A 20,141-nucleotide genomic window follows, 5' to 3' on the forward strand; every position below is an offset into this window, starting at 1 on the left:
AAAAACACTTATCTCTGGATGGCCCGCCGATTTCGTAGTCTTTCCGGTACAACGTGAATTTCGCTGGAACACTGACAACCCTGGCACCTCGGTGGCCAACCAAGCTCAAAGGATCGTCTCCAAACCATCGCCATGTTTCGGCAAGCAAGACTACTGTCAAGTACGGTGCTCAACACTGTTTATTGAATCAAGTAATCTAATTTTATCTCAAGATGCCAGCTCGCTTTCTAGAACTCTTATTCACAGTCACTCCTCCCTCGTCCGCCACTACTCGTTTAAAGTCTTCCGCGATGTCCCACCTCTCCGAAGCCTTCGCCGCGAGCTCCTGCTCTCCAAGCGCACTGTTGGCCTCGTGCCTACAATGGGTGCCCTGCATGAAGGTCACCTCTCTCTGATCCGTCAGGCTGCCTCCGAAAACACCGACGTCGTCGTGAGCATATTCGTTAATCCCACACAATTCGGGGTCAACGAGGATCTCTCCAGCTACCCGCGAACGTGGGACGCCGATGTTGCAAAATTAGAAGAATTGAACACAGAGCTTAGCGCTAAGAAAGAACACGGTCGTATTACAGCTATCCTCGCCCCGACGGCTCAAACAATGTACCCGACTCTCCCGCCTTCTTCGGAGGTCGACGGCGACGGCTCGTTCGTGACGATTACACCTCTGTCGAAGAAATTAGAAGGGGCCTCGCGACCTGTTTTTTTTAGAGGCGTTGCGACAGTGTGTATGAAACTTTTCAATATTGTTGGAGCCGACCGAGTCTATTTCGGGCAGAAGGACGTTCAGCAGACTGTCGTCATTAAGCGCATGGTCAAGGACTTCCACATTGATACCGAGGTCCGGATAGGTCCCACAATGCGCGAAGATGATGGGCTAGCTATGAGCTCGCGGAATGTATACCTGGGCATTAGGCGACGGAAGGTTGGACTAGTTCTCTACAACGCATTGAGAGCGGCAGAAAGTGCATATCAGTCTGGCAAGCTCAGCCGGGCCGACATCTTGGATACTGCAAACAGTATAACCCAACAGTTGTTAACGGAGCAGCAATCTCTGTCCGAGACCGAGCGCGCGCTGTTCAAAGTTGACTACGTCTCACTTGCTGACTCGGATACGCTCGACGAGCTTGAGGTCGTTGATCCTTCAAAAGGAGCGATCCTCAGCGGAGCCATCAAGATGGCGCCACTTGAGAAGACGAACGTAGGAGAGGATTGCGGGCTTGGGGATGGCAAGGTTCCAGTCCGGTTGATTGACAATCTGATATTGAGGCCTCTAAAATAGGCTATAAGTAGATCGAAGGGATTATATCTGTCATACCCAGAACCTAGATATATATACCCAGCCGAAGCGCGAAAGCTTGTACAATATCTGTTTACATATCAGCTCACGCAAATTTCACGACTACATCAGATGGAGGACATTACTAAGGCTTGTTGTTCAAGCAAATATCCATAAGCCAAGTAATCTGTCAAAGCAACTGCCCGACTCCTCCCGAATAAGAAATAGGGCATACATCGAGGGTTCGGTGAAACATCGGCCCGAGAAAATTTCCCTCCCGCATTGCATCTCTGTTTAACGTCCTAATTGAACACGGAACACAGCCGTCATCCACGGCCATTTTCTTCCTAATTTTCGCTAAAGTCTCAAAATGGCGGACGATGGTATGCTCCTGAACTTTGCGCTTCCAAGCGACGTCATCAAACCACAAACGAAGATCAAAGGCGGATCATGGCGTGAGCGACTCAGCGTCAAGAAAATCGCCGCGAGAAGGGCAACGAACCCTAAACGGACCGCTGATGGGGATGGAAACAAAGATGGGAATGAGTCAGGCCCTCGGAATCCGAATCGCATTCAGGTTTCCGGCTCCAGACCTGCAAAGAGACAGAAAACAGACGGGGGGTTCCAAAAACTTGGTGAAGGGCAAGCACACGGACAAGGTTCTGGACAATCAAAGGGACCGAAGAAAGGACAGGGAGGATCTGTCGTTTCGTCGCTTTTCTCGAAAAATCCGCGACCCCGCAACGCTGTGGAGGAAGACAAGAACGACGAGCCGATGGAAGATGCGAAGCCGACTAACGCCCCGCTCATTGACGGACTGGACACATTCACGAATCTTGGGTTGTCGCCTACCCTCGCTGCACACCTGCTCACGAAACTCGAACTTAAAGCTCCTACTGCTATCCAAAAAGCGTCAATAACGCAGCTCCTGAAGGAAGAGACGGATGCGTTCATCCAGGCGGAGACTGGTTCCGGAAAGACACTGGCTTATTTACTCCCACTCGTGCAGCGGATTATGGCTCTTTCGCGCGCAAAGAACGAAGGTGATGCGAAGGGTGACACGAGCGTCCATAGAGACAGCGGGTTGTTTGCGATTATCTTAGCACCCACAAGAGAACTGTGTAAGCAGATCTCGGTTGTCTTGGAGGGACTGTTGCGCTGTGCGCATTGGATAGTCGCTGGAACAGTTATTGGTGGTGAGAAGAAGAAGAGCGAAAAAGCGCGGTTGCGGAAGGGGCTGAATATTCTTGTTGCGACACCTGGTCGGTTAGCGGATCACCTAGAAAACACGCAGGCATTGGACGTGAGCAATGTACGGTGGCTGGTGCTCGATGAAGGTGATCGGTTGATGGAGCTTGGGTTTGAGAAGGAGTTGCAGGAGATCATTAGCAAACTTGATGCGCGGCAGCGGCCGAGTCGGATTCCTGGTGTTCCAGCGAAGAGGGCGACGATTCTTTGCTCGGCAACACTGAAGATGAATGTGCAGAAATTGGGCGAAATTAGTTTAAAAGATGCAGTGCACATCAAGGCAGATCCGGCTGATGAGGATGGCGAGAAGACCGCGGAGGACAAGGACGGGGACGCATTCAGGGTGCCCGCACAGCTTAAGCAGTCGTATGCTATTGTTGCAGCGAAGTTGAGGCTGGTTACGCTTACGGCTTTTATGAAGCGGACGTTTATGCGGAAGGGGTCTGTTATGAAGGCGATTATCTTCGTTTCGTGTGCCGATTCAGTCAATTTCCATTTTGAAGTGTTTACACGGAAACTTGCGGAGCAACTGGAGGGCGACAACCCAGACGAAGGAAGCGACAGCGAGCACGAAAAAGAAAAGGAAAAAGAGAAGCCTACGCCAGCCTCGACCCACGGAACAGTTGCGCCCGCAACTGCATTCTCGAACTCTTCAAACGCTGTAACAATGTACAAACTTCACGGCTCCCTTCCGCAACACGTCCGTACATCCACACTTTCCTCTTTCGCTAAGAATCGCGACCCTTCTGTCCTGATCTGTACCGACGTTGCATCCCGAGGTCTCGACCTTCCAAACGTCGACCTCGTCGTCGAGTACGACCCTGCCTTCAGCGCAGACGAGCACCTTCACCGAATTGGACGTACTGCTCGTCTGGGCCGCGACGGCCGCGCTCTCGTTTTCCTACTTCCCGGCTGCGAAGAGAACTACGTCGAAATCCTGAAACGCGGGTACCGCGATGGCGGAAAGGCTCTGACACGCTCAACAACAGACGACATTCTCAAGCGCGGCTTCGGTGGCAACATCGAGTCCCAGAGTAAAGACTGGGACCAGAAAAAGCCACAGAATGGCAGCTTGAGCTGGAGCGTTGGGCGCTGGACAATCCTGAGTATTTGGAGATGGCTCGGCGGGCATATCAGTCTCACATCCGAGCTTATGCGACGCACGTTGCGAACGAGCGGCATATCTTCAATATCAAGGAGCTGCACTTGGGTCACCTTGCAAAGAGTTTCGCGCTGCGGGATCGGCCAGGTAAGATCAATGTACCGGGTCTGCGGCCTGGGAAGGAGGACACCAAGAAGGATTTTAAAGCGGAGCGGAAATCTGCTGGCGGGAAGAAGAGGAAGGCTACTGGGTATGGTGGTGGCAGAGATGATGATGATGACGATGATCGCCCTTCAGCGACTACGGACACGACGCTCGCGGCGCAGAAGATGAGAGCCAAGATGAAGGAGCAATTGGCTGGGGCGAGCGAGTTCAATCTTGCATAGTCGACATATATATTGTCACATTCGTAAATAGCATAGCACTTATGACTCAATAGATATCCCACAATGAGATCTTTCCGTCTTTCGAGCCAGCGACTAGCCAATGCGTCTTTTGGACTTTAAGACTTCGTTGGCGCTGGATCTGCGCGAGCGAAGATTGGGCTTCCTCATGTTGAATGACGGCTGATTCGTCAGCATTGTTTGGGCCTTCAGGTATATCGCCCGTAATTTTGGCCGAGGCAATAGCCTCAGTAGGCGTGGTCGAAACATCTGCAAAGGCTACGGCATAGCATCCCTCCTTATGCCACTTCAAAACAGCTAGTTCCTTCATCGTCTTGCACGAATAAACCCTGACCCGAGAGTCCCAGCCCGCTGTCGCAAATATCTTCCCATCTGATCGAACCCTTAACCCTTGTTGTCCGGCATGCTTTGTATTGACACACTTTAATGGTGTTTCACAGGCATCTGAGACATCAAGTGGCGGAATAGGATGCTTGGCCAAAACCGCATCAGCAGATGAAGAAACAAAGTACTCTCTGGATGGAGCGAGGTCTATAGAAAGGACAGGCTGCGAATGAGGTTTGGTCAGGTAGAGCCGTTCCCATTTCCAACTCCTTTCGGCGTCAACCGAGGGCTCATCGTCATGAAAAACCCCGCGGCAAGCGAAAACCATTACAGTACCGTCTTCAAACGCAGCCGCGACGTAGACATCTTCCGATGAAAAAGTCCGAGTCAATTGGACCGCCATGACCATTCCTGTCTTCACGGCAGGGTCTGTAGGAATGGTACAGACCCTTCGCTCACTGGGTAAATGGAAAAGGTCGACAGCACCGGAATCGAGCGCGTTCGGGACCGCGATCAAGGCGGCTGATGGTGGTGTGCGGCTCTTTGTGTCCGGTTGTTGCGGGACCCTTTCACTGTCCGGAAGAGATAGCATAGCAAAAGCGCAAAAGTTCAAAGCATTCACTGATAAGCTATGCATAAGCCAGGGTTGAATTGCTGTTTGTTTCTGGTTAAGAGTGGTAGTAGCCTGTGCCCCCAAATCAACAGGCAGAGTCTTCTGGAGAATTTCCTCATCCTCCACTGTGAATCTCCACACGCGTAACTTGTGATCTCGGCCATGTCTACCATACAGTTAGCAAGATCAATGTAATTGGTGTGGTGGTATAGGCGTGTTACGTATAAATCTCGGTCAAGCGCCCGCCTCCGCGGCTGAACCCCTTGACTTCTAGGACAGCGCCCTCATGTGCCTTCCATACGGCTACGGGTCGTTTGAAGATAAGATCCCAGACGACGATCCAACCGTCGGCGTCCCCGGAGACAAGTCGAAGATTCTGGCTGAATATTTGCAATGCGTGAATGGGGGCGCCGTGGCCGCGGAGAATGTAAATGGGTATCGCTGGGGGGTGGAGGGAGGAGACAGAGGTAGTCATTGATTAAGTTGTGGATTTGAAGCCGTGATTGTTGATGGACAATGTAATGTAGTGATAAAAGTGAGGACGGCGAGGATGAAGTACGTAGAAACCCGGTGTCTGTGGGGAGGATGAGAGACAGGTCTTGGCATTCGTATATGGAGGGTGTGTGGTAGGAAGTTCTGAAGTACGAACACAAGGTGGCTGCTGATGTGTATCTTCTTCTACGAATCCTGAGCTGATTTAATATCTCCAATTCCAGAGCAGAGCTCGCAGACCATTTCAACCAATGTTATTCCCCGTATCGCGCTCCCACACCCACGACCGTACAGTGAGTCAATATCCCAGCATCAAGCGACGTTCATTACTATATCTGCAGTCACTATGGGTTCAGTTAGCCATCTATAGTAATTCAGATAGTAGAACTGTGAATTACACTCGTACCAGATACCTTCGATGTTTATACAAGTACACCGCCAAGCGTCTACAGAGTACTAATACGATCCGAGCGCATTCAGATCATGTATTCAGAATGTACCAACGATTGGATTCTAAGTTTGTAACATCTACCGCTAATACAGATATAAGACGCACCGTAATATGACATAAAGCCCCATTATCTGGGTATCCTCTTGCTAGCCCCTCGAATCACATGATCAAGCAGTGGATGGGCTACTACAGGCTTTGGTGGGACTGGTCGTAAATTAGATGGTGATCTAGATACTGATGAGTTTCCACCAAGGAGTACGTAAAAGGGTCCGTAATGCCGACTTGGGAAAATTCATGGCCATGATCGGACGTGTGGATCCCGATAGACACAGTTGATGTATCGACGGTGTCTGGAAATGACTGATGGGCGTGTGAATGCCAGCCCCATGTTTCCCGGAGTTTGTCTCTGATGTGCTCAGTGCTCAACCCACTCGTGCGTCTCAGCTGATCTAGGATCGCGACGACCTCTTCCTGCGCTTTCCTGTCAACCAAATACCCCGCAGCAACAGCAAGAAGATGTGCAGAGAAAACAGGGATCCCATTGTTCTTGTCATTCGAAACGATACCGCAGACGCTGTACGCATGGCGCTGCTGCTCTTCCTGTAGTTCGGGAAGATGGTCCTGTTGGAGCGGATCGGTCTCGAGGAGCATGATTCGAGTAATATGGTAGAGCATTTGGGCTACTATAGCCGAACGTCCAAGCAGCCATACCTGAGGAAAGACTGACTGGGGGTTTCTCTGCCAAGGCTGGACATTTCCAAGTGGTAACATCGACCTTGGGATGGAATCTAACCACCTGGCACACCATTCATTGTAGAGACTCCATTGTTCGAGCCGCTGCGCCTCGGCGTAGCGGGTAGAGTTACCGATCCCTTTTAAGTTCGAAGAGCGGAGATCTGAGACCTTAGCACAAATGTAGATGATGCGCTGCATCCAAAACTCCTCATTTCCAGCAATGGATGGTTCGACAACAAAGCCCATATCGATGCCCCAGGTGTCAGGGTCCCAGACGACTGTCTGCCGGAAGGCTATACAATCGAACAACTCCATGAGAATGCTGAGCCAAGAACACGTTCCGCCAAGGCCCTGTGTACGGGTTGTCCACTGACAATCTCGAATCAAAGATCTGGCCGAGTTGCCGGCACGGATGCGCATTCCGCTCTCGATCGGCCCGAGAATCAGCATTTCAGCAATTTCAATGATGAGCGCGGCGGTTGCACACAAGGACGGGTCACGATGTGGGCTTGCTATACATTCAGAGAGCATCAGGGCTGCGGCATCGTAGTGGCGCATTCGCTCACTTGCCTCTTTAAACAGATGTATTGAGACATACAACTCAACACAAGCTGCCATAACAGCGCGTAGAAGCGGCTGTTCGACAGCATACAATGGCAGAATCCGCGTGAACTTGGAAAGTTAGATAAACGACTGCAAATTTCTAGGATGCTAATAACTTACGTGCTTCGCTTCATCCACAATATCCATCCAGGGACCGATTTGATTCACGAATACCTGCAAAAGAGACAATTCGGTGGGGTCATCCAAGCAGCCATGGCGACTGATCTGGTATTGTGTATTGAGAAACGGATTGATTCCAGGTTGGACTGGAATCGAAGTCTGACGGACATCTTCCACTGGAGCATCCTGTTCAGGCGGAGGATACCTCTCGAATCCACCGACGTACTCGGAGGCTATGATTCTCGAGTCGTCACGAAAGGTTACACCAGTTCCCGCGGGCGGCGTGACGCAGGTTGGGGGCGCAACCACTTGCGTGTCCACAAAATTGAGACGAACGCCCCGTCGGCATAGCCTGCCCGATTTTCTGCAGTTCTGGCATTGACCCAGAGCTTCGTCGCATTTTAAATGACGATCCCGACACGTAAAGCACCCGGTGCGAACTCTTTTCCGTTTCTTGATCGAGACGTCGCTTTCACGATCGGCATCACTCGCGGACAACTGAGCCACAGGTAACGGAGGAATATTCAGAGCTGCACCATCCGCGTCGGACGCGAAAGCGTCGATGGTATCAGCGGGATCCATTCCGAACGACGCTTGGTTATTCTAGGCATAGGACAATCCGGTAAATCCTGCATAGTAGCAAGCGTAAATGGTGTTTATGCAACCGGTCATCGGACGTTCAAATCAAGCTGATAGGTATCTGGGCAGACGGCGCAGGTAAGCGGCATTGGGCCTGTTCTCTGTCTTGCGGCAATCCGGGCGCTTTCCATCTCAAGTTGCATAGATGCTGACCTCTAGTCGTCAGAGCAGACCGATCAAAGGCGCGGGGTCAGTCTTCATCTCAGAATCAAGGGTGAGACTGAAAAGTCGCAGAATTTCGGTCCAGGACCAACACCACTGTAGCCAAAGAGGCTAAGCCCAAAATGGACAAGCTCGGGGTGCGCCCGCCCGCCCCGCCGAGACCGGACCGGTCAATACACAAATATGCACGGGGCAACCTCGTCATACATGTGCCTAGGGGAGCTTTATAGTATAGCAGACACTAAGAGGATTTTTGCAAGACTGATTTGATCTACCAATCCTCATTGCTAGGGAATCAATGATAGACATTACCCATGGACTCTTCAGTTGGAGTAAGTCATCTATTGCGTGCATTAGCGCTGTCTGCAGCATTTCGCCATTGAAAATTTTCTGTTGGCCACCGGTAACGCTCGAGCGACCCGTAAGCTTCGTATAAGTTATCAGACAAGCTCCCCCCACTTCCTCACATCTGTCATATCTCACAACGATATTCTGTCAAGCCAGTCTTGAGGCTCATCAACCACATTTCTTTCCCTAGTATGACCGTCACTTCCTCTCCAGCTGGTCAGCCCGTTCACGGCAGTGCTACCGAGTCTACGCCCTTGCTGAGTGATAACAGCTCCCGCCTCCAATACTCCGGTAAGGCTAGCGATTACCCCACAGCCGAGGCTTCTTCCTCCTCGTCTACAGAGTATTCCGATGATGAGGATCCTGCACTCGTTGGCCTGTCTAAAGTCAGCTCGATCCCTCAAGCGCCTGAGATAGACACTGGCCTTGAACGGGTTCTCTCCGCAACGGCCAGCAAGACCATACAAGATTCGGAAGCAGCAGGCGCTCAAAGCGAGGCTACTGGATATGCCGCCCGGTTCATCAACGTCTCTCCTACGCGGTTCTGGCTTATATTCGGTGGTGTACAGCTGGGATATGTGATCGGTTTTTTCGATTCCACCTTGATGGCGTCCAGTCACCCTGTCATCACCTCACACTTCCATGCGTCGAACTCGGCTTCCTGGCTTTCAACTGCATTCTTATTGACATCGACGGCCTTTCTTCCACTTTTCGGGCGCGTCTCAGACACGTTCGGGCGAAAACCTGTGTATTTATTCGCTATTGCCGTCTTTTTCCTTACCACAGCGTGGTGTGCAATGGCGCAGAGCATAGGGAGTTTTATCGTAGCCCGTGCCTTTTGCGGACTCGGGGCCGGGGGTGTCTTTTCAATGGGTATGATTCTGTCCAGTGATCTAGTCCGCATCGAGTACCGTGGCATCTACCAATCTTATATCAATCTCTGCCTCGGATTAGGTGGTTGTCTTGGTCTTGCGTTTGGCGGATACCTGTGCGATCAAGTGGGCTGGAGAGGTGCGTTCTTCGTACAGCTGCCCTTCATCTTCGTTTATTTCCTTGCTGCCGCATGGACAACGCCTTCTGGTCTGGGATTGAAGAACCAGACAGAGGAAAGAATGACCTTCTTGCAGCTTCTCAGGAGCGTGGACCTTGTGGGCTCCGCGCTCTTGGTGCTTACCGTCACCGCATTGATCATGGGTCTCAATCTGGGTGGTAATGTCTATAGCTGGACTCATCCTCTCGTGATTTCATCCTTGGTTATCTCGGTCATCCTGGCAATAATTTTCGTTCCATATGAAAAACGCGTCGAGCGAGCAGTAATGCCTATTACTTTCTTAACCAAAAACCCCCGCGCCGTTCTTATTTTTGGAAACTTCTTTGGCTCTATCGCCGTTAACACCATGATTTTCAACGCCCCATTATACTTCCAAGCCGTCAAACTTGCAAGCCCAACCGACTCCGGTCTCAGACTAGTTGCGTCTACACTGGCCGTAACTTGTTCTAGCGTCGCTACAGGCTTCTTGATTACATGGTCCAAACGCCTGAAACCAACTATTATGATTGGTGACATATTTCTGCTCCTAGGAGGCTTGGCCGCAGCGATGATGGGCGCCAACACCCCTGACATCGTGGCCATGACCTGTGTTTCTCTCGCAAGTCTCGGTCAAGGATTTGCTTTCCCTACGCTGATGGTATCTGTCCTCGCCACTAGTGAAACGGATGAGCAGGCCGTGGCTACCACAACATTAGGGCTCTTCCGGAATCTAGGATCTGTTATGGGAGTCGCGACGAGCAGCTGGGTTTTTCAGAATGCACTGGTTTACCAGCTAGAAGAGAAGGTCACGCAACCGGACAAGGACGCGGTCATTCAGCTTGTTCGAAAATCCGTCCACGCTATCGCTGACCTTGATCCACTTCACAAAAGCCAAGGTACGTACCATCTTTTCGGCCATCATGCTGGCGAAGGCTAACCCTAACCTGCGCAGTGATCAGTTCTTATGCCGGAGCTCTCCGTCTGACTTTTGCCTCGGCGGCTGTATTCGCGGGACTTATGCTTGCACTGCACGTTCCAGTTCGACTTCCTCGCTTAGGGCGCAAGGCTTGAGAATCTGCGGACTTGTAAGTTCTCCATCTTTACGGTTCAACAATATGCCAAATTGCCAGGTTATAGCGCAACATCCGATAATATATATAATCCCAGTACTGCGACTGAGTGTTGGCATCTATTATATAGCCAGAGAAAATGAACCACTCCATTCAATGCCAATCCAGGCTCTTGAATATGCTGTAACTATTTGTAAGCTCTAAATATGAACACAATCCTTCACGAGTCAGGAGTCATATTCAGGTCAAACTTCCCATATTCATGGACTATTTTGGCAGACCATTGTGCTTCCAACCAGAAAATCTGGCTCTGCACTAATTATATTATGATTTGATTGTTTGCTCTGTAGGACTTTAAAAGTTTGATCATGGAATAATTTACGCAAGGCTGATATATAGACGTACAGTCTCTGCTCTGCATAAATAAGCCATACCCACACAATCCTTTTAGCCAATTTATACGTTCAAAATGCCTAGGGTGGCTAAAGAGTACAGTGGCAGAACTATATGCAGACCAGGGGGCGTAATGCCATTGTCCCCACACTAACCCAAGCCACGCGAGGCCGGACACTCTCCGAGCCGCCCGCACTGCAGACGCGGACCCCCACTTTACTTATCAAGTGATCGCCCCCTCAATCCATGACCACGGTTGTCTTTGTCACCGCTATTGACCCGCTATTGACACCCAATTGTTACTCCCTTTGAAACTACCAAGAGAATAGATTTCGTCACCGCTAAACAAACCTCATATACACCATATTTCGCCTAGCCCACCCTACCAGCTCTCACTTGCCGCCACAATGCCCCGCACGCCCCTCCGCATCGCTGTCCTCGAATGTGACACCCCGCCCGAATCCAGCAACGCCAAATACGGCGGCTACGTCGGGGTCTTCAAGACCCTCCTCTACAGCAGCGTTAGAGAACTTTATAAACAAGAAGAAGTCGACCCGTCTTCTATCCTCGAGATCTCGCGCTTTGATGTCGTCACGGCACAAAACTATCCGGATTTGGCGAATGTTGATGCGGTTCTGTTGACGGGTTCTAGTATGCCTACCTCCTCCTATCTCTTGCACACGTGGTTTTGGATCCGTATTGCAAGCGCAAAATGCTAACTTTGTTATGTTTGGGTCCATACAGAACACAACTCCTTCGAAGACCACCCCTGGATACTAAAACTTGTTGAGTTCACTAAAAAGGCGATCGAGCACCCACGTGTCAAGCTATTGGGTATATGTTTTGGACATCAGATCATTGGAAGAGCCCTCGGTGTCGAAGTTGGGAGAAATAGCGCGGGATGGGAGATTGCTGTTTGCGATGTTGATTTGACGGAAAAGGGGAAAGAGTTGTTTGGTGTTGAGACACTGGTGGGTGCCAACGCTGTATAACCATAGAGATTCTGAATACGACATGCTAACGGTATCCAGAAAATCCAACAAATGCACCGTGACATCGTCTTTGCGTACCCCGATGGTGTGACCCCGCTGGGCAGCTCGCCGAGGTGCGAAGTCCAGGGAATGTACAAGGCAGGGAAGTTTATTACAGTGCAGGGGCATCCGGAGTTCAAAGAGGATATTGTTTCTGAGGTGGTGAACTTGCGGGCTGCGGCGGGTGTTTTTGATAAGGGGCAGGCTGAGGATGCATTGGAGAGAGCCGGAAAGCCGCATGATGGAATTGCTATTGGGGTGGCTTTTCTGAAGTTCTTGTTAGAGTAGATGAATGGGGGGCCATAGATCATTTAGCGTTATGAATAGAAATAGATTATGACTCGAAATATATTCTGTACCGAGCCTTCGCTGGTGGCTTTCACCCCGTAAGAATGTGGTATCTAGATACAAAAGAAATGCGCATAGAACCAGCAAAGCTGGCATGTGAAAGTGACCTCCCCATTATAACCAATTGATCCCATCGGCAAAGAGAGCGAGGTTAGATTAACCACTCGCGCTGGGGTCCTCCCTCTCCAAAAACGTCGGATCGACATTGATCCTCCTCTCAAATTTCGTCCACCAGTCATGAAAAGCCTTAAGCGGCACGACTTCCTGCCCCCGATTCGACGGATCACTCGACGCGAAGCTCGCCAGGAAATTGAACGCGTTCCCCACGATTCTCTGTGCCAGCACCTTCGTAGTAATCCCTTTCTGCTGCGGCGTCTGCTTGATCAAATCTGTTGATGCCCCTCCATTGCCTCCATTCGCAGCCTCAAGCTGCGCAAGCTGCGGCGCAACTACCTGCACCGGCTCAATTGATATCCCTAGCGTCACCATGCCACCATTCCCGGCGTCTACCATCTGGTCTCCCCCCTGCGCACCTGTGCGGACCGACGGGCTGACTTTAATAACAGACGACGGCTTCTCATTTGCAAGGGCGCCAATGAAACGGAATTCCGAGCCAGGATATTGAATGTAGATAGCAGCAGCTGTGTCTTGCGGGAGGACGGTGCCCGGAAGGAAGAAGACGACTAATTCGGAAAAGGATGGTGATAGCGGGAAGTTAAAAGCAAATTTTGTGGCTTGCCCATTTGGCTGAGGGTCAACGGCGACGATGTCTGTTAGGCAGGGCCGGCCGGGAATTATGACGGAGAACATGGTGACTGCGGATGATGGAGGTATATGGTAGGTAGGTAGGTAGGCAAACGGCGTTTAGTGTAAGACGTCAACAGTCCAATTGTAAGCCAATGTCATGTATAGGAGTTGCGCTTCAAAAGCATCGTGTTGTGCAGAGTTCGTGGAGATTCTAGGTGCTGGATGGAAGCTCAGAGAAGCAGCAAAGAAACTCGAAGCACCAGTGACGAAACCATGCATTGCCCTTATCGATAAGGGCTTGCGTCTTGGCTCATTTATGTCACGTGTCAGAGAACCGCAAGATCAGTGTTTATAGAACTCCTTAGTTCAGAGCATAACATTAGCCGCATCGTACAAGAATCATCCTTCTTCAAGGATATATGCCCGAACTGGGCCCGCCAGAGCGCCTGATAGTGCAACAGTCTACACATCTACCTGGATCAAGGGTACAAGCCCCCTCCCTTATCTATAGGTAGCCAAAACGGGCTTCTGCCCCTAGAAGACCCGGCCAGGGTAGTGCCGGATGCTTCTCCCACTCACTTCCGACATATACTGTCCATAGTTGCTGCTTCAAACCTGTATCTAGCTAGTTTGTAGGGAGTTCTGTTTAGGCGGCACGTCCAGATGCCCCCTGGGAGGCCGCAGATCACGTGGGCCCCGTGATCCGCCGAGTGACGTTAAATAATCAAATCAAATCAAATCAAATCAAACCTTAGTTCAGAGCTGGTCATTTGCAGGTTTCGTCAGCGATCAACTTACTATGAGTCAGGTCATGGTTCTCAACATGATATAACCAGAAATCTGCTTTCAAATCAGATGCTGACAACTGCGATGCAGTTTTGTTCATCGGTCCAACCGAAGACGCTGTATTCTGAGCACCACAAAATGGCGCGAGACGCCTTATACAAGGGCGAGGCTAGCTACTTGTACCATTACTGCACCGCTGCGCTCGCGATTCATGGGCTATATGTCCTCGCACATTTGAAGTGCGGTTTGAACATCCATCAAGACATTTCATAGATGAACTTGGCCGAGGTTACCGATGACTTGGAATTGTCTGTATTTACGGAGACCAGCTAGTAACCGACCTTGTTCCCAGAAGGCCATGGGCTGTAGTTCAAACGATCAGACATGTAATTTCGCTTTTGTGGGCGGGGAAGTTGATTAACAACACATCCTGTGCTGCGGACTGGGGTACTGCAATCCCACCACCATCTGCCTCACAACAACTGTATCTTCTTACTCCACCTACGCAGACCCCTCCTGCACATTTTGAATCCAATCAGCCTCTCTTTCAGACTCTCCTGGCCTCTGTTCAATTTCGTACGTTGATTGACCAGACTTGGAAAGAAGTTAATGATCGGGTATGGCGAAACGGATCCTGGAGGACAACAATGTCCCCCGGCATTTCTCAGCAAATTCCGTCTTCACGGCAAGCCGTCCAAATTTGAAAGAGCTTACGATACAATGGCTAATCCGAGGTTCGTCTCTAGGCCGTCTTCCAGCTCCGAGCTCCGCACCCCTGCTGCGATCGGGCTGGGAAGTATCCGGTTGACCTGGCTGGCTTCAGGTGAGGCGACGTGTTCGAGAATTGAACTATCGAGTGCTAGGAAACAACCTGCCCTGCGGCCGTCGAGAACATAGAGCCTTTGAAGTTCAAGGGGCCGCAAGCTACCTCTTACCTCACTGAATAGGCTTATAGTGTACTTTCCGCAAATTTTGCCTGCCGGTGCGATCCTCGACGAGCTCTTACAGAGTAATCTCTACATCAGATGGCTTTTCTGGAATATTGCAGGTTGAATACATCTCTGATTTTGTGGTCATTGTTATACCTAATTCTCTGGAGGTAGGCACCTTCGTCCCATTGACAATGGCACAACCCCTCGACTATGACTGTTATGCGGGGTCAGCAGCTGCTGGCAGACTGTTTTAAGAGCATTATATGAATACAAGGAAGGAAATCGATTAACAACGTTTGTACTGTTCTGCTCGCGGAGCAGATCTCCTCTGGACGCGACGGGTCGATAGTCAAGAATGTTCGGTAAGCTTACAGCTATGTTAACAACCATGAGAATCGTCGAACATGGACGGACATGGACGGACATAGACGAGAAAGGTGATACTAAACCCACGGATAGCAACAACAGGAAGGTGACAGAGGCCACAGAAAGGTTTGTTATCTGAGAATGAGCGGAGTTTTTCGGTAAGCTTTGAGTTCAGAATCTGTCCGGTGTCCGATGGCAAAGCTAACTTGTACAAAGTGTCTGTCTTTTCTGTCGGGAGAGTCGAGGCTGTACAACTTTAGCTAGCGAGATTACGCGCTGTTGGACTTCTTTCTCTGGGACATCCCACTGCTGCTGGGGGGTTAAGGGGTTCCACACCTTTAATACGACGACCCACCCTGCCGCAAGAGTTAAAAATGGTCTCATACCGATCACTATGAAACGTGCCCTGCAGCAGCCTATGGCCTCGATCAATGTTACGATAATAGTCGGGCAAATAGCCCTAACAGCCGGGGATCATGACTAAAAGACGTCGGATTATTGGTCAACAAATGAGCCCCAAAATACCTCCGTTGCAGCTTGGCTCCGATGCAATCAGCAGGCTATCAAGTAGGTCTTTCGTCCTCTCGTTTGTTCTAAAACCTACCTTGGCCTCGGTAGACGAAGCAGTACTCTGTAATCCGTAGAAGCACGCACCGGCCCACTGACTCCACAGCGGCTCAAAAGCAGCACCGGGCTTGGCAGAGGGTCCTCGCCGGCTTAATTTCTTCACCCTCCAGCACTTTCTATACCCATCCCGGTTATGTACCCATATCCGTTACCCCGTACACATTGATTACAAGAAACAACAATATGGCTCCCTTGCCACCAGACATCATGGCAACCCAACTCTCAACAATATATCTACTAGCTGCCATGTTCCCCTCTCCGGGCGAACTCGAACTCGACGCGTCAACAAAGGAATGCATCGACAAAGTGCGAGAATGGTGCGAAAGCGAAGATACATCCGCAGCTGCAAGTCCATCCGCTATCCCATCAAGCATTCTCCTCGCAGTGCACGCCCCGCTCTCAAACACAAATGGGAAGACTATTCAGGTTAACGTCTCCATCCCTCTGCATTCCCAGGACAGCCGGACGGCAGATGAAGCACCCACAATAACATATTCCCTTCGGCAACCAGACTGGATGTCGAAAGCAGAGGTGGCAAAACTGGCCTCTGGAATGCCCGCTGGTGACGTCTTTGCGGCGTTGGAGTTTATTCAAGAAGCTACTGCGTTCCTGGGGGATCTGAACGCAACCTCAATTTGTGAAAACCCCTCAATTCCCACTCAGAGTATCAGGGAGCCACTCGTTCGCGTCTGGTTCTACTTCCCCTCTCTCTCAACGCGCGCGAAACGCGCCGATATGGTCAATTATGCGCCGGACTACGGGCTAACGGGCTTCGTTCTTGCCGGGAAACCGGGCGTTTTATGTCTGGAGGGTGCGTCGAAGGATATTGATTCGTATATGAGCTTTATCAAGACGCACTCGTGGGGGGACATTCCTGCGCATCAGAAGAAGGTTAGCGAGCGGTTTCGAGAGACGGTGAGCGTTGAGAGAGTATTTGCGGGCATGGAGGAGATCACGGACAGCCTGGGGGAACGGGGTGGGCAGAGGGCGAACCGCGGGGATATGCAGGCATTGGAGGCTTGGCTTGGGAGGAGAGGGCTGGGAGAGGCTTTTGAAAAGGTAATTTTTTAGGTTGGAGCTTATGGTTTATGCAGCACGGATGAGGTCTTGGGAGATCTTTGTAAAGAATATCTGAAGCGAGCCAAAAACTATTCGTATAGAACAAAGCCTGTCTTATATAGTTACAACAAGTTCACCCATGATATCCATCATAGCAGTCAGTAAAAAGGCAGGTCATCCCGGTCCAACAACCCCACGATATTCTGGCTGAAAGAGAACCAGTCTCCCAGATTGAACCCATCCACCGCATCAATGGTTCCATCACCGAAGTTTGCACCAGGGCTGCTAGTATCAGCTTCTAATGATGACATGCGCTTGTTGGGTATGCGACCTGAGATTCCAGCGGGTAGCTGAGACTGTACACCGAAGGCGCAGAGCTGCGCATCCACCTCCATCCTGAGCCTCCGCTGCTCCTCACTCGAGCTTGCTGTTGACATGATGTCACAATAGCGCTGAGCGACGGTACAAAACACATGGAACAAGTGGTAGTGTTTGGCAATCGCAGGCGAATGCGGGCAGACAGACTCCATTGAGGTGACGAAAGCTTGCATCTGGCTCAGGTCTTGAAGGCTGCCCGTTTCAATTACATGGCAGAATAGCACAATAAAAGGCACAAAGGGGACGAAGAGAATAGACCTAGACGAACAATGAGTTGTAAGCTACCAAAGAGTGGTGTTCCAGACGTACCACGTTATATGCCCAGATAAGAGATCTGTATCGGTCGTGCCAAACTCACGAATAAAGGACTGGTGGCCTTCCAGTGCAGCCCGTGCTGATTCAAGACTTTCTTCGTTGAATGTTGAAGAAGACCCCGTTTGGACCGGCATAGCGCGGTATATCAGAGTCAACATAGACTGACGGAGGACATCTTCGGATATGGTGCTGGATTTTATCCTTTGGGCGTGCTCCTGGGTTGCGGATCGAAGCCAGGATTCCTGTAGAAATTATTAGAGCCCGTAGCTACACAAGGATAGGGAGGTTGTACAGTGGCCATCCTGCAATCCGTCGAGAGTCCCTGCAGCTGCTGCGCTAGTACCGTCGCACGATGTCTCCGTACATCCACTGGCAGAGAAAGAGAGCCAGCGCAATATAGTTCCTCGTAAATTCTCCCTGCCAAGCGAGCAAGTTCCACCAAGTACCCAAAGTACTCCATAAGCTGAGAGTCCGGCGACGAGCTTGTTCGAGACGATGGCGCTGGGACGGTGATATCGCTGTCCAGGATGGTGGAAGACTGGCCATTGCGTAAAGATAGAGTCTTCTCAAGAAAGTACACCAGCCAGAACAATAGTCCCTTGCTGTTGGGCTGGTTCGTTGATGAATCGGTCCCGACGGATCGAGTATGGTATCCTAGAAGTCGCGCGCTTTGAGAGGCAGCATTCACTAGAATGGACGCCAGAGAGCCCTTTGCATTACCAATCGCATATGTGGCCTTCGTGCGGTAGCTGTCAGCCGGAAATGATCTGTACGCGGAGGCCGGAGAGGGCAAGACTTACTGCAAGAACAAGAGCGAATACCATCTCGTGGCTTGGCTGAATATAAAGAGGCAGCCTGGACAGGGCGGTTTCTAGGTTGACACGACAGGTGGACAGTAAGTTCTCGGGATTATCGTTTAGGGAGCTGTTCGCTTGTTGTTGGATTACGCCAGCCCAAGTTGCGAAAACTTTTGACATGGTATTAGCCTTGTCGGCTGTCAGGCAAGACGCGATGATAGCGTCACTCACAGTATAAGGCTGCATTGACGATAATAAACTCTGCATCCGAGTACTCAGGCGAGAAATATACCTTCAGGCAGAGATCTGAGAGGCTCTCTGAGCTTAAAAACATCTTGAAAGACTCGGCCAGTAGTTGGATATCTACGCTGTCTGTCTCTATATTGCGTGGTTAGCATCAATTTCCCACTTAAACACCTTGTAGCAATGAAGCAAGCACCTTGTGCCTCCCGTAGGATGCTCACAGTCACTTCGATTGGAGGCATTTCGTACTTTGGCAGGCCTGCGGCTGGCTCTAACCGTGCGTGAGGGAACAAGGATGTCGCCGCAAGCGACTGGTAGCTAAACGACTCTACAAACTGCGAGATCGTCTTCAGGAGGCATGTTACCTCTCCGGTGATGTCTCTCTCTTGCTTGGAATCGACAGCGTCGTGTAGGAAACGGACTGCAAACGACGACTGCGCGGACAAAGAAGACGACGACTGCCCTTTCAACAACCGGCCCTTCTCTGCCGGGTCGTCTAGAGTGGGAAAGCCGTGTACCTGGCGCGAGCATACATCGGGAGTACTGTTATTACTCGAAGCATCGCCTGTAGCAAATCGATGGGTGGAGGAATGTTGTATAGCGGATTGGCACGGCGGAGCGCTGTGCAGCTGGAGAGCTAGAGATTCGACAAGATTACTTAACCGATCGAGCCGACTTTCAATCGAGTCGATCTTGCGTTCGCTATCCACAACCATCAGTAAATATACTATTCTCGAGGAAGAAGACGCGTACTATTGCGAAGATATCAGAACACGGGCTTGCTTTGGCCGTGCGGCAGGCTTGAGGGTTATACAGCTAGCACCCGACAGGCGACAGTTTGAGCAAGGCGAAGATTTATCACAGCGTATCTGCCTCATATCAGTCTATTTGCACCAAGACAAACGGTGCGCTTAGAGGCTGACTTTGCGGTTGCGGCATGGCTCACACTACCGAGGCTGGTCAGCGAATGACCTTTTAATCACAGCTAACACTTACTGCACGCTTCTGGATCAAGGTGGTCATGTCTGCCATCTTGTCGTTACTTCCTGCCAGAGCATAGTATGGATTGGGGGACGAAGAGGAAGAGGACTATGTCACCATGGCACGACGATGACTCGGAGTCCGCGCATCCCGCATCCCGCAGCTTCCGCAATCCGAGCCCTAAGTGTCAGGACACAGTCACCTTGGCGTCAAGCTGCCATGCCGATTGGATATGGGGATTCACTGTGTAGTACACAGGCGTATGACGATGAAAGGAATACGGGCGGCTGTTATGTTTGGGAGAACGCTCCTCTTTTGACTGAGATTCAAGCTCTCGCTGTCCCTCTCGTATATATCCACATAAATTATAAAAAAAGCGCAGCAAGTTTCTGCAGCACCAATTAGTAGTTGGCTAAAATAAAAAAAAAAAATTAAGATAATCAAGAAAAAAATATAAAATTGAATAGAAAAATGGCTTGTCTTGTAACCTGAAATCATATGCGAAATTTTCAAGATCGAAA

General features: G+C 50.6%; 10 protein-coding genes across 10 annotated transcripts, besides 1 other annotated feature; 5 read left to right on the plus strand and 5 right to left on the minus strand.

The window, feature by feature from the left end:
- Positions 1–20,141: part of a sequence feature (contig 1.5 561..450355(-1)) that runs on past both edges of the window.
- Positions 88–1,373, plus strand: ANIA_00205 (pantoate--beta-alanine ligase PAN6). Its single transcript, XM_652717.2, has 2 exons — positions 88–160; positions 213–1,373. The coding sequence occupies exons 1-2, from the start codon at positions 133–135 to the stop codon at positions 1,277–1,279; spliced, it is 1,095 nt and encodes a 364-aa protein (XP_657809.1). The 5' UTR covers positions 88–132; the 3' UTR covers positions 1,280–1,373.
- On the plus strand, positions 1,610–4,012 carry dbp7 (putative ATP-dependent RNA helicase; the record flags this gene model as incomplete). Its single annotated transcript, XM_652716.2, has 2 exons — positions 1,610–3,558; positions 3,588–4,012. Exons 1-2 carry the CDS (start codon positions 1,647–1,649, stop codon positions 4,010–4,012), a joined length of 2,337 nt encoding a protein of 778 aa, XP_657808.1. The 5' UTR covers positions 1,610–1,646.
- Positions 4,415–5,475, minus strand: ANIA_00203 (WD40 repeat domain-containing protein; the record flags this gene model as incomplete). Its single annotated transcript, XM_652715.2, has 3 exons — positions 5,189–5,475; positions 4,543–5,133; positions 4,415–4,451 (listed from the first exon to the last, which is right to left on the minus strand). The coding sequence occupies exons 1-3, from the start codon at positions 5,440–5,442 to the stop codon at positions 4,415–4,417; spliced, it is 882 nt and encodes a 293-aa protein (XP_657807.1). The 5' UTR covers positions 5,443–5,475.
- On the minus strand, positions 6,097–7,950 carry ANIA_00202 (protein arcA; the record flags this gene model as incomplete). The annotated part of the gene is made up of 2 exons (XM_652714.1): positions 6,097–7,317; positions 7,369–7,950. The coding sequence occupies 2 exons, from the start codon at positions 7,948–7,950 to the stop codon at positions 6,097–6,099; spliced, it is 1,803 nt and encodes a 600-aa protein (XP_657806.1).
- On the plus strand, positions 8,484–10,618 carry ANIA_00201 (putative MFS multidrug transporter; the record flags this gene model as incomplete). The annotated part of the gene is made up of 4 exons (XM_652713.1): positions 8,484–8,501; positions 8,539–8,590; positions 8,674–10,443; positions 10,500–10,618. 4 exons carry the CDS (start codon positions 8,484–8,486, stop codon positions 10,616–10,618), a joined length of 1,959 nt encoding a protein of 652 aa, XP_657805.1.
- ANIA_00200 (type 1 glutamine amidotransferase) lies at positions 11,377–12,388 on the plus strand. Its single transcript, XM_652712.2, has 3 exons — positions 11,377–11,661; positions 11,755–11,981; positions 12,042–12,388. The coding sequence occupies exons 1-3, from the start codon at positions 11,418–11,420 to the stop codon at positions 12,327–12,329; spliced, it is 759 nt and encodes a 252-aa protein (XP_657804.1). The 5' UTR covers positions 11,377–11,417; the 3' UTR covers positions 12,330–12,388.
- On the minus strand, positions 12,546–13,199 carry ANIA_10034 (OPI10 family protein; the record flags this gene model as incomplete). The annotated part of the gene is made up of 1 exon (XM_050611027.1): positions 12,546–13,199. The coding sequence occupies one exon, from the start codon at positions 13,197–13,199 to the stop codon at positions 12,546–12,548; it is 654 nt and encodes a 217-aa protein (XP_050469299.1).
- On the minus strand, positions 13,642–14,999 carry ANIA_10027 (uncharacterized protein; the record flags this gene model as incomplete). Its single annotated transcript, XM_652711.2, has 5 exons — positions 13,642–13,751; positions 13,935–13,976; positions 14,428–14,486; positions 14,637–14,861; positions 14,929–14,999. The coding sequence occupies 5 exons, from the start codon at positions 14,997–14,999 to the stop codon at positions 13,642–13,644; spliced, it is 507 nt and encodes a 168-aa protein (XP_657803.2).
- Positions 16,031–16,950, plus strand: ANIA_00198 (DUF1115 domain protein; the record flags this gene model as incomplete). The annotated part of the gene is made up of 2 exons (XM_652710.1): positions 16,031–16,906; positions 16,942–16,950. 2 exons carry the CDS (start codon positions 16,031–16,033, stop codon positions 16,948–16,950), a joined length of 885 nt encoding a protein of 294 aa, XP_657802.1.
- Positions 17,065–19,671, minus strand: ANIA_00197 (Zn(II)2Cys6 transcription factor; the record flags this gene model as incomplete). The annotated part of the gene is made up of 9 exons (XM_050611029.1): positions 17,065–17,542; positions 17,594–17,841; positions 17,943–18,137; positions 18,400–18,566; positions 18,628–18,774; positions 18,836–19,341; positions 19,393–19,508; positions 19,563–19,586; positions 19,636–19,671. The coding sequence occupies 9 exons, from the start codon at positions 19,669–19,671 to the stop codon at positions 17,065–17,067; spliced, it is 1,917 nt and encodes a 638-aa protein (XP_050469300.1).

Source organism: Aspergillus nidulans, chromosome VIII, assembly GCF_000011425.1.
Source record: "Aspergillus nidulans FGSC A4 chromosome VIII".
NCBI lineage: Eukaryota > Fungi > Ascomycota > Eurotiomycetes > Eurotiales > Aspergillaceae > Aspergillus > Aspergillus nidulans.